This window comes from Syzygium oleosum, unplaced genomic scaffold (genome assembly GCF_021117445.2).
Source record: "Syzygium oleosum isolate NSW1041296 unplaced genomic scaffold, Sole_v2.1 Sole_v2.35, whole genome shotgun sequence".
NCBI lineage: Eukaryota > Viridiplantae > Streptophyta > Magnoliopsida > Myrtales > Myrtaceae > Syzygium > Syzygium oleosum.
This window is the reverse complement of record NW_026607519.1, coordinates 1,798,619-1,811,343: the sequence shown is the minus strand read 5'-3', so window position 1 is coordinate 1,811,343 and position 12,725 is coordinate 1,798,619. Positions and strand designations below refer to the sequence as shown.

The 12,725-nt window shown below is 37.7% G+C and overlaps 1 protein-coding gene across 1 annotated transcript; it reads right to left on the bottom strand.

Moving 5' to 3' along the window:
- Positions 1 to 3,167: 3,167 nt before the first annotated feature.
- On the bottom strand, positions 3,168 to 6,471 carry LOC115676976 (protein GET1). Its single transcript, XM_030600025.2, has 7 exons — positions 6,309 to 6,471; positions 6,064 to 6,143; positions 5,349 to 5,419; positions 4,430 to 4,500; positions 4,264 to 4,345; positions 4,025 to 4,074; positions 3,168 to 3,541 (listed from the first exon to the last, which is right to left on the bottom strand). The coding sequence occupies exons 1-7, from the start codon at positions 6,459 to 6,461 to the stop codon at positions 3,473 to 3,475; spliced, it is 576 nt and encodes a 191-aa protein (XP_030455885.1). The 5' UTR covers positions 6,462 to 6,471; the 3' UTR covers positions 3,168 to 3,472.
- Between the last annotated feature and the right edge of the window lie 6,254 nt (positions 6,472 to 12,725).

Sequence of the window (12,725 nt, the reverse complement as noted above, 5' to 3'; positions counted from 1 at the left end):
TTCAGTCTTGTTGGATCAATTATATATGGCTTCTGCGTACAGGCCATGCTGGTTGAAACAAATGAAGTTGGTAGACAGGAACCACAAGAATCTCCATTCTGTTTGCTTCTCCAGGCGCAGCTTGTCTTTCACAAGTTGATCATGTTTAACTTTTGACAGGGTTTTATCATAACTTCGTTAATGAAGTTTCTTCTTCGTTGAACAAGGTTTGTATTATCTGTATCTTGACATCTTACTCTTCTGTTTTTCTTCCCTTTTAACAAGAATCCCCACTGTTTAACAAAGAACAATGCCGGGCTTCTGTTTTTTCACTCAAAAGTACTGCTTGGTGTTAGATATGCTTTTGGTCGTGCATCGACTACATTCGGGCTATTGTACTGCTAGAAAATTCTTGTATAGCTTCAAATTAACACGATGCATTATGAATTAGGAAAAAAGCCACAAAAAAATCTGCAAATTATGCTTTCTGCGACACATTTACCCTGAACTTTTTTCTGTGACCCCATATATCTCAAACTTATACCCGTGTGACACATTTATCCCAAAATTTTTTCTGTGATACCAACAACCCCAAATATGTACCTCTGTGGCACATTCACTCTAAACTTGTGCCTGTACAACACATTTACCCTCCGTCAAAATTCCGTTAACAAATATTGCTAAAAAAACTTTACGGTTGCCTACACGAACGACGGAAAGTAAACAGTGCTAACGCTGTGCTCCCGTTGCAAAGATATGTCAACTCATTGTCTATTTTGTTTCCTTGTTTTCTTTTTCCTTTTTTTTTAACTGCCTCCGACATTTTTTTCCTTGGTTTGGCAATGATGAGGACGGTGGCAATGGCAATGGTAAGGGCAGCGAGGGCAGCGGTCAAGATGAAGGAGGAACGAAAAAAAAAAGAGAAAAAGGAAAAAAAATCTTGACAGAGGAGGGTAAATGTGTAGCGCATGTCTTAATTTGAGATTTTTGGTGTTATAAAAAAAAACCATGTAGGGTAAATGCATCACATGAATCCAAAGTGTGAGGTTTTTTTATGTTGCAAAAAAAAATCTTTAGGATAAATGTGTTACATGGATACAGATTTGAGGTTTTTGGTGTCACATAAAAAAATTTCGAGTAAATGTGTCACGGTGAACATAGTTTGCGATTTTTGGTAGGATTTACCCTTAAAACTAACTAGCGCAGGTGGGATAGACAATATCGTGCCACTAGAGCTCTTGGACGGGGCTACCTGCATTGGTATTAGAGATAGGGTGAAAATGTCGTGATTCCGATATATCTCGAAATCCACATTATACATGCATGGACTCCTGCTGGGTAAATAAATCTTTCCACAACCTGATGTCATGGCTCATTCTAAAACTGTTGCGGACGGCGGTCAGAAAATGACCAATGTTTTGCTAGCGATAAGTGAGTTTGCCTCCAATAGGTCTACTTCCCACTTTTTCTGCTCATCAAAAACCAAAAGTAGAAAAGAAAAAACGCTTAACAGGCTTACATGATCCAAAGTACATGAGACAGTTCAAAAGACAAAAAATCTAAATTGTTGTGGTAATGTTCTCATTTTCTTGCTCGTGGAGATTGCCTGAAAAAAAGGTTTTGACTAGTTAAGTTATCAATGAATCAAATTTGGGGAAACAAAATTGAATGAAGAGCTCCTATCCTTTGGCATCATTAAAGCCCTTCTGCAGGTTACATGATCCAAAGAACATGGCGAGTACTAACATCATTTGCCACATCTTTACCGTGTGCTGCTTATGAGATTTTGGAATTGTGAAACCAAAACTTGATTCTAATATACCCATAGAAGAAACTTAACCAATTCCATTGACTTTAGGGAGTATCTAAAATTTTAGATTCTAGTTTTGCTCATGCCAAGTACCTCCAACAGCCATGCATTCGATCGAACTTGCCGAATAATTATCTAGATTGATCTTATCATCGAAAAATCGACGAACATAACTCCTACCAGGAATGACTTTATTCATCACATGATTCATAACATAAGTCTATTGAAATTTCTTTTGCTGAATCAATTTGAATGACTATTATATTTTGATTTTCCAATCTTACGATCCCCATACTTTAAATTTTATTTCCATGAAATATCTAGAACTTTTCAAAATATACTTATATTGATATATGCGTATCCACATATTTTGTTTATAGTTAGCCAAATTTAAACAATAATTTAAATGACAGAAAAGCAAAAACTGACTTGTTGCTTTGATAAAAGTTCCAAAGAAAGGGGGTTATCTGCTTATACTGTTTGTACATCCTAGTTTGTCTTGTCAGACAAATACCTTCGGTCATACATATAAAAAGGGAGAACAACACTAGAAGTGCCAAAACTTGTGTACGGTGCTCACTTTAGTGCTAAAAGTTTGTTTCGGATCACTTAAGTGCCAAAATTGGAGAAAAACGATCACTTAAGTACCAACGACGACAAATTCCGACCAAATTAATACGTGACTTTTTTAATTAAAATTTTAATCTACGTGGCATTTCCACGTGTATATTTCGAATTTCTCAGTCCTACGTGACATTTCCACGTGCAAATTTCGAATTTTTAATTATTTCTTGATTTTTTTTGTTTTTTTCTTCTTCTTCTTCTTCATTTGGCCGATGAGCGAACACCGGCCACCGGCCATGGCCGGCCGCCCGGCCTCACCGGGGGTCGCCCGAGGGAAGGCGACCCCGGCGAGGCCGCCGTGGCCGGCCCCGCCGGATCTGCGCGAGGCCGGCCCTCGCCCGAGCCACGGCGGTCTCGCCGAGGGTCGCCGGGGAAGGCGACCGCCGGCGAGGCCAGGCGGCCGGCCATGGCCGGTGACCGGACACCGACCACTGGCCAAACGAAGAAGAAGAAGAAAGAAAAGAAAAAAAAGAAAAAAATCAATAATTTTTTTTAAAATATTATTAAATATTGTCCTCGTCAGCGCCGACGTGCCACGTAGGACTGAGAAATTTATAAAATATGGCCACGTCAGATTTCCGGCGACCCAAATCGAAGTTGGCACTTAAGTAATCGTTTTTTCAAAAAAGTGACACTTAAGTGATCCGAAACAAACTTTTGGCACTAAAGTGAGCGCCGTACATAAGTTTTGGCACTTCTAGTGTTCTTCACCCCATATAAAAATAAGATATTGGCAGGTTCCTACAATAACGCATGAAGGGAAAGAATTGAGCATATATGACAACATACAACACTAACAATACAAGTGGATTCACTTCTACCAAACTTCAGGTGACGCAAGAAATTGAACTTCTAAAGAGGCTAATTTACACGGTCAACGCCAAAACTGAATTAGACATAATTTGTAAAAGGAAAGAGACAAAAATGTGAGGCAAAATGATGCACCGATATAAAAGGATCTGCACAAATTTGACCTCCTCTCTCCCGCCCACATTGCGGAAACGATGACTGAATTGGATCCTCAATCAGCGATATATGCAGATAGATATTGCCTATTTATCATTTGAAGTGTTTAACTACGAATCTGCTGACCCTTGTAGAAAGTATCAACCAGGGTATGATCCCAACCTGAAATTACATGAAATAAAGTTCAAAATAATCAACATTTCCAATCAATTGGCTTGTGAGCACCGCCAGCTGTTCTACAAAAAACCACCAATTGTAAACCACTCATTCCTCTTTTTACTTTTGCATCAGCATGTTCAATGCCACTTTTATTTATTATCTGCTTAACCAGCATTAACAGAACCAACTTCTAAAAAGGACAGCATAAAGAATGCGCATCTTATCTTGAGCAGCAAGCAATACGTATGCTTGTAAACATATCATATTTCTTCTACCTTCCAAAAAAATCACAGAAGCGAAGTAAGGACCATGCAAGCATGTACAAGTACAGTCCACCTGCTACTGGGGGAACCCGTAGCCAGGTAACATCAGCACTGTCTTTAGCCCAAAAAATCAAAGAACCCTTCTTCTGGTTTTTGGTACATGATCTGTAAGGAGTATAGTATGAAAAGCGTGCTAGGAGATACTAAATAAAATTGGGCATACCATAACATTGCCACCTAAATGGCTTCCAGCTCCCCATGATAATAGTCTTCCTGAAATAGAAGCAAATATTGATTGAAAGGTAGTCAGCACTGAGTTAAAAAACAAAAATTTACAACTATGCATCTTTGAGAAAATATCTGGTCATGGTCTGAGACAGATATAAGGGCATTCAAGTAAAAGCAGCAAATGGAAATGCACTATGAAGCTTTCACATTTTTCAGGTTACAACAAAAAATTACCAAATGGTTGAACAAGCTGCTGAGATATCATAGCAATAGGAGCCTTCCAAAACCAGCAAATCAGCACAAAATACGTAAACACCTACAGAAGACAACCACATATATTAACATCGATTACAAAACAGTAGGACAATTATTCTGAATGATGCTATAAATCTTGAACCACCTTTGTAAAAAACAGCACTCTCAAATACAAATCATAGGAGTACTTCATCTCTCTGCTGCATGATTCTTGAACTGTAAGTCATAAGAATTTATGAATACACTTCACAGTATAAAGCAAAAAATAAAACAATATTTCTAGAGATCAAGAATTGAAATCCGAAGAAGCTGCCCAAACGATCTCTAAGGAATAAGATCAGAATTAACCTCCCGAAAGGCAATTGTATTACAGAGGACAATCTAGTCCAAACATCACCAGTTTTGATTCCGAGGAATAATTCACCCAATGTACACTAGAGCATTAAAAGTGCCAGAACTTAATGCAATGCTAAGTTAAACATCATTTAGAACCACATAATATGACATTTCTTGAGGAAAGGACAGAGAGCAAGAAGGGGAAGTACTACATGAGCTAGTAAGTCAAGTACAGAATGAGCCTTGTCTACAAAGCAGAGTGACCTCAGATTTCTTGATTCTGGCCAAGCTTCTAGAACTAGATAATAAGCATTCTTCAATAGTCAAAAAAGCCAAAAAGACACCCCACCAAAACCTCAAGTCTTCCAAAAACACTGAAAGTTTATTCATTTAAATCTCCCAAAAAAGGACCCATGTGCAACCAGCCAAACACCATGACGATCAAGCAGATAAACTTAACACTAAAAGCAAAACAAGAAGTAACTATATCACTCTATTGCGATGCAACTATACAATAGAGGCAGGGATCATTTGCGCGAAGGAGAAAGATAAGGGAACGTATCCACCTCACTCTAGATATATACTACCTCAAGATGCAACCAAAATTTAAAAAAACAAAAATGTAAGAAAAGCTTAGACTGCTTGATGAATAGAAAATCTGGTAGTCCTCGAGAAACCAACATTCAACCAGAACAATGTCACATTAAGTCTCACAATATATAACATACTTTTTGCCAGTTCCTTCTCCTTAGCAGCTGCCGATCTCCTAAGTTTTGCAGCTTGTGCAAAAGTTGATGGCCTGTAACCAGCAATAATTCATGTCATTTTAATATGATATGCAGCAGAATTACATGCTAAATATAACACAACTACGCATGGCATCCAATGTCCCCAAGAAAAAGGTTAACCAAAGGAAAGTCGACAACTTTCACACAGAAAAGTATCCATAATACAAGCATAAGCGAAACGGGAACAATCATCGGAAAGAGATCACACTCTTAAAGAGCCACGAACATATGATGGAAGTCCTATACTTCCCTTTCTAGATTGAAAATCTCCATCCAAGGAAGCTAAAACATGTTGGTGCTATGGCCCACAAGCATCGAAGCTATTTCTCTGACAACCCAGAAGGCACCAATCACAAATATGCACCTACCAATCTGAAAAGAACAAAAAAATAAAACGAAAAAGGGGCGTGACCCACATATGTTCTTCCAAATGGGACTATGCAGGATTGGATAAACATCTCGAAACAATTACAAGTTTCACTTCCCTTTATGAAGAGAATCGATCGACCGAGCAAGGGAAAAAGCAATTCGAGAAAGAAAGATTGCAGCTTTCCAATACACGCGCCACCAGAAGCAAAAGAAAACCCGCATCGCACCGATCGCTACCAGGAAAAACCGGCAAAAAAATAAAAACCGAACAATGCGAATCACTCACTGCGACAACGAGCTCGCCTCTTTCAAGAGCTCCCTAATCTCTTCGCGCAGCTGGATCTCCACCGCACTCATCGATCCCCCCTGAAAACAAAACACTTCGATCAAAATCCATCGACCCACTTTCCATCATAGCAACTCGGCTCAAATTCTTCCATCGCCTCAGATGGGAGGGCTCGAATCCAAGACACGAGTGGTGGTTCCAACACGGAGGATCCGCGCAACACCGGACGAGGCGACTTTTCTTACCTTCTTCAGGCGGTCGAACCACCACGAGAGGAAGTGGAAGGCCATGACGACGGAGAAGACGAGAGGGGCGGCGGCGGCGGAGCCCCGGCGTTCGAGGGTCTCTTCCGGCATCGTAGCAGCTTCTCCGCCAGAGAAGTTCGGGACCAAAAACATGCGGTTCTGAACGGAGAGGTCCCGTGAAATTGAAGGGATTCTCTTCACAAATGGAGGAGATGCTCTCCAGGGGCAATATTGTAAATTAAGCAGTTTTCCAGGGGCATTTCTTCGTCTTGGATACAGCCTAGGGGTGTTAAAAACCAAATCGAAACCGGCACCGAACCAAAATTTCGTCCATTTCCGGTTAGGTCCGGGTTTCGGTTTGGATAGTGAAAAAATAACTGTTCTTTGTCTTTCGGTTCGAACCGATCCGAATTGAACTGAAATTCTCAACAAAAGCTGAATGTTCTTTTTCGTCCCTCTTAAAATCGCCATGAGGAATTCTAATATCCGGTTTTCTCATCCGAATTTCAAACCGATCCAATCCTAATTTGGTTCGGCCCGAGATTTGATTCGGTTCGATTCAAGCGTACACCCTAACAGCTCGGTTAGGATTTTCAAAAACTTCGAACCGAACTGTTAACATCTCTTAATATAGGATGCTTTCCTTATGTCCTCTTTTGGCGGAGGGGGCACGCGGCGGAGCGCCTACAAATTGGATGAGTCAATTTTTTTGAAAGGTGAAATTGCCGACTTTATATTGAATATGAAATTACATTAAAGAAGGAATTTACCTAAGTGAAAATACAAAAAGAGTTGCAAACAAACTATATAAATAAGTTAAAAAGACACTCTCGTTGAATTGCGTACATTTTCCAAAACACGAATAAATTAAAGGTGAGATAATGAGAAGCAGGTGACGAAGCCGGTGGCGGGGCAAAGCTCCGCCATCCCTTTTATATAAAGATTAATATCACGAAAAATCCTAAATTTGTACACTTATAATAATTTCACCCCAAATTAATATTTTGACCACCAAAAATCCCAAACTGGTAAACCCGTGACAAATTTACTCCAAACTAATATTTTGACCACTAAGAACCCCAAACTGATACATTTATGACAAATTTACCCTCCGTTAGTTTCCGTCAAATTGGATTAATACCACAAAAAATCATAAACTGGTACACATGTGACAAATGGAGGATAAAACATAAAACTAATACATCAGTCAACTGCCGCGTGTCATTTAACAAAGCAATTTGACAATAAAATTTAACAGAAATAAATAAGTAATTTGACAGTAAAATTTAACAGAAACAAATTAAGGGTAAATTTGTCACAGGTATATCAGTTTAGGGTTTTTGGTGTTTAAAATATTAGTTTTAGGTAAATTTATTACAGGTATACCGCACTTAAAACTAAGTTAAAATACTTGCTTATTGTCTCCGCGTACCTCATAAATTTGAACTCGATGACATGATTTTTCACATGATGGGCAAGTCTATGTAGGAACATTGCCACTTGTTCTTCTATAGTGACAAGTCTTATCTTCTTTTAACCCACCAATTCTACGTGCTATCTCACATAGTAGAGTAAATGTATGTTTATCCATCCTAAGTTATTCCGCACAATTCAAGTCATTGATGTTAATAAGTCGGTCAAGGAGATCTAAACGAGCTTGGCTTCTAACAAATTTGCAATCCTTCAATGTATGCTTATGGTAGTGCCTTTCAAAAGTAGTGGACACCACAACTATATACACAGTAAACAAATATGTAGGTTTATCTCCTCTAATATCAAAATGCTAAAAATTTCTTCTCTATTATCGTGATTAATTTCTAATGAGGACAAAAAATAATAACATTAGACAAGTACAAACTAGCATGTTAGGTAATAGCATAATCATCTAAAACAATGTCTTTTTCAAATCAACAGATTCTCACAGAATCTCTCCGAATCAATCCATGATTATTGCAAAAAATACACGAACGCAAAAGAAACGAACCAAAGTTGATTGGGAAAAGTGTCAAAAAAGTCATATACCTTTTGCATTTGTGCCAATTTAGTCCTAAACCTTTTTTTGGTATCAATTCAGTCCTAAACCTTTTGCATTGGTGCCAATTGATTCCTAAACCTTTTTTTGGTGCTAATTCAGTCGTAAACCTTTTGCATTGGTGCCAATTCAGTCGTTCTGGCTAATAGCTATTCGCCGGAACGACTGAATTGGCACTAATGTAAAAGGTTTAGGATTGAATTGGCACAAAAAAAAAGGTTTAGAACTGAATTGGCATCAATAAAAATGGTTTAGAACTGAATTGGCACAAATACAAAAGGTTTAGAACTGAATTGGCACAAAAAAAGGTATAGGATTAAATTGGCACCAATGCAAAAGGTTTAGGACTAAATTGACACAAAAAAAAGATTTAGGACTAAATTGGCACAAATGCAAAAGGTTTAGGACTTTTTTGACACTTTTCTCAAGTTGATTCATTATTATTGATGACTCTTTCTAGCCTTTCTCAATACAGAGGAAACGAACTCCCGTTGCCAACTCCCTCAACAATTTAATGGACTAAACCTTAAGTATGGATCGTATCTCAAGCGGCAAGTGATTAATAAAAAGTTAAATCATAAGTAATGATTTTGCAAAATCACCCTTTATTCTACGAGGAATGGAAGACAGGGTAATTGCAAGGGGAAAGAAAAATTAGATAAACAAGGTAATAAGCATCGAAATCAAAAGGGAAATGTGAATAGTATATAGAGAAAATAAAAAGAAAAATATATAGTGTTCTCGTCAAGAGAGGAGATTAGACCTTGCTGTCTTGGATGTTATATCAATTTAAATCCTTTGATATCCCAAGTTGATAGGATTAGCTTTATCGTACCACTTAGAAGCATCCTAATTCAAGGAGAATTTCTTATATATAAAGGCAGCAGCACTAGCAAAATTGTCACGTAGCATACACTTGATTTTTCATCGTAATAATGGTCACTTTTGAACAGAATGATAACTCCTTTCCATACCCTGTTCTATTGAGTGGGACGTTTATGGAAGGAGTTCCTGAGATGCGAAATTTGAAGCCACCAATTGAAGTTGAATTAAATAAGACAAACTAGTCAACGCAACCTACAGAATTAGCAAATATTTGACTATGCAATTGTACTTGCTTTAAAGATGAATTGACTATGATAAAAAACATAAACATGCTATAGTGACATCGACGAGATTGTAGCCAGAGAATACCAGATCTAGTGTGAGAGAGAGAGTATGATTATTTACCTTTACGAATCAAAAAAACTTTCTCGCCGCTTCCGTAAAGCTTTGATGTGAAATGGAGAGCTACAAAGAAGAAGGTGCTTCAACTCTCGCCGCTTTCATTAATCAGAGAGCTATGAAGGAGAAGAGCTTCGACTCCGTCATCGTTTTCGAGAAACTTCGATATGAACGAGTTATAGAGAAGTCGCGCGAGAAGCTTCATTGTTAACGAAGGAGAAGGAAGAGAATGCGTAGGATTTTCTAAAAAATAGCTTTTATGTTATGGACAAAAGAAATCCTATCAACTTTTATATCACTCCTTCATGGGATTTTTTTATTCGCGCTAAACTTGGATCAACCCTAAAAACATCAAACACCATTGGATTCATGCTCGGATGTAATTCACGAAAGCATGTAGCACTTTTGCATGTATGGCTGCGGCCACTGCAAATCAAAAGATCCAACCGACAAAATTTCGACGAACTACATAAACTCAAAGAAACATGGAGTAGCATGGCCGACTTCAACATGGAAAAGGAAATTCCATGGACAACACGAGCGGCCTTATCAAGTCGGCCACATGTCCAGGTCCAACAAGGACTTTCCTGATTAAGGATTCAACATTTTATTTTCAATGCCATATGGGTCCTACTTATACACAATTTAATCCGACCAAATTTCATTCACAAGACTCAAATTCGAGATATATTATCAAGAATATCCATCTTAACTTGATATTTAAGTCAAGTCATAACCGATTCATTGTAATCTTAATTTTCCCTACTCTTTTCTCACATCCTCTCAGAAAGTCCTTAACCACCACAAATGTCTCTCAAGTCCAAGTCTCATTTGAACTTACATGCACATTTAATTGCTCCACAAGGAGTCTGGCACAAACTCCTCAATCACAATAAAGCAAAACCATGGTCACATCCATATATGTTAGAAGATCGAACACACACGTTATCAGACTCGATAGATATATCAAATGTTGGTTCTGCATGCTTCACCTCACCATAAGTATTGTCTATGTTTGTTACTGCACAAGTATCCACTACCTTAAAAGTTTCTAGTTGTAACTCCAACTTGAGTTGAACACCTTCCAAATCCGTATAAGTAGTCATGGCCACGGGCCGGTTTCGGCCCGGAACCGGCCTGGTCAAACCCGGGCTCGGCCCGTTGACCGGGCCCGCGGTTCGGAACCAGCCCGTGGCCTACGGGCCCGGTTCCGATTCCAGAAATTTTGGAACCGGCCCGGAACCGCCGGTTCCGGGCCCGGTTCCAAAAAAAAATTTAAATTAAAAAAAACCCTGCAGCAGGGCCTGCACGTCTGCAGGCCCTGCTGCGGCCCGTTGTCAGGGCAGCCTGCAAAAGCCGCAAAAATAAAAAATTAAAATTAAAATTTTAAAAAAATTTAAAAAGATAACCGTTGCAAATTGCAACGGTTCTCTAGCTTTTTTTTTTTATCCTAAATTTTCTTCTCATTTTTTTTCTTATAAATTCTCTAAAATTCTCTCATATTCTCTCAATACTCTCAATTCTCTCAAATTCTCTCAAATTCTCTTCTCTCGAATTTTCTCAATACTCTAAATTCTCTCAAATTCTCTTAAATTCTCTCAATTTTCTCAATCTGCGCAATTCTCTCTTAATTCTCTCAATCAATCCGCTCAATTCTCTCAATCCACTAGAAAAATGGCAAGTGGAAGTCGAGTGCCAACTGGCAAAGGTAAGAATATCATGACGGAATCCCATTATTCTTTTGATTCTCGTGATTATGCAGATTTTGAAGATGATGAAATCAACATTTTTCCCGATGTGGAGCGCGTCTCGACGCAAGAAAGTCTTCATCCTCCTGCCGAAATATCTACAACAAAGGAGGCGGAGCGGGAATTTACATTTGACATTTGGGATCACTTCACGAAAATGGAAAGGTTTGATATTGGTGAAAAAAGGTATGATATAATTTGTAAACATTGTGGGAAAATATATAAATATACAGGTAGACAAGGATATGGAACATTCAAACGACATCTTAGGAGCAAACATCCAATCCAAGTGGGAATCGATATCAGGCAACAACAAATTTTCGGGTACGTCAATCCTCACACTTCCCCTTTATTTCATTTTAATGAAAAAACTTATAAGGAAGAATTAGGTAAATTTGTTTCCGTTGAGCATTTATCATTTAGTTTTGGAGAAACATTTGGTTTTAATCAATTTGTACAAAAAGCATGTGCTCCACAAGCAAAACGTGTTCCTAGAAATTCACTTAAACGAACAATTAAAGATCTTTACACAAATGAAAAAAAGGATTTACAAAACTTTTTTATTCAATTTAATGGATGCGTGCATATAAGTAGTGATATTTGGAGTGATCATTGGCAAACGCATTCTTAAATGGGCATAACATGTCATTGGATAGATGACGATTGGAGTATTCAAAAAAGAGTTATTGCATTTAGAGTTTTCGATGGTAAGCATACGGCAAATAATATTTATAGAATGATTAGGCAAATTTTAGAAGAATATTATTTGCTTAACAAAATTTTTTCAATTGGTTTTGATAATGCCGCGGCAAATACCGCTTCAATTGCCGATTTAGAAAATATTTGTAAACCCGCTTTTGGCGGGAAATTTTTTCACGTTAGATGTGCTTGTCATGTTTTAAATTTATGTGTACAAGATGGTTTGAAAAATCTTGATATTTTTCTTGAACCAATAAAAATGACGATTCAATTTTTATGGAAACATCCCCAAAAAATGAAAGAATGGGGTAAATTTTGTAGAGAAAATGCCAAAAAGCCAAAAAGATTTCCAAGAGATGTTCCAACTCGTTGGAATTCTACTTTCCACTTGCTTGGTGAATCTTATGAATATAAAGATTTATTATGTGCATTCATTTCTAATAATATACCTCAGATTAATTTATACCCACAAGAGTGAAGTATTTGCAAAAAATTTTAGATATTTTAAAGGTTTTTAATGATGCAACTTATACTTTGTCCGGTGTTTATTATCCTACTACGCATTTATTTTTAGTAGAGTGTATTAATATTGTTAGAATTTTTGACGAATATGAAAATGATATTCAATTACAACATACTATAGTAACAATGAAAATGAAGTGACTACATTATTATGGCGAATTTCTCATTATTTATTTAGTTGCTTGTGTTTTT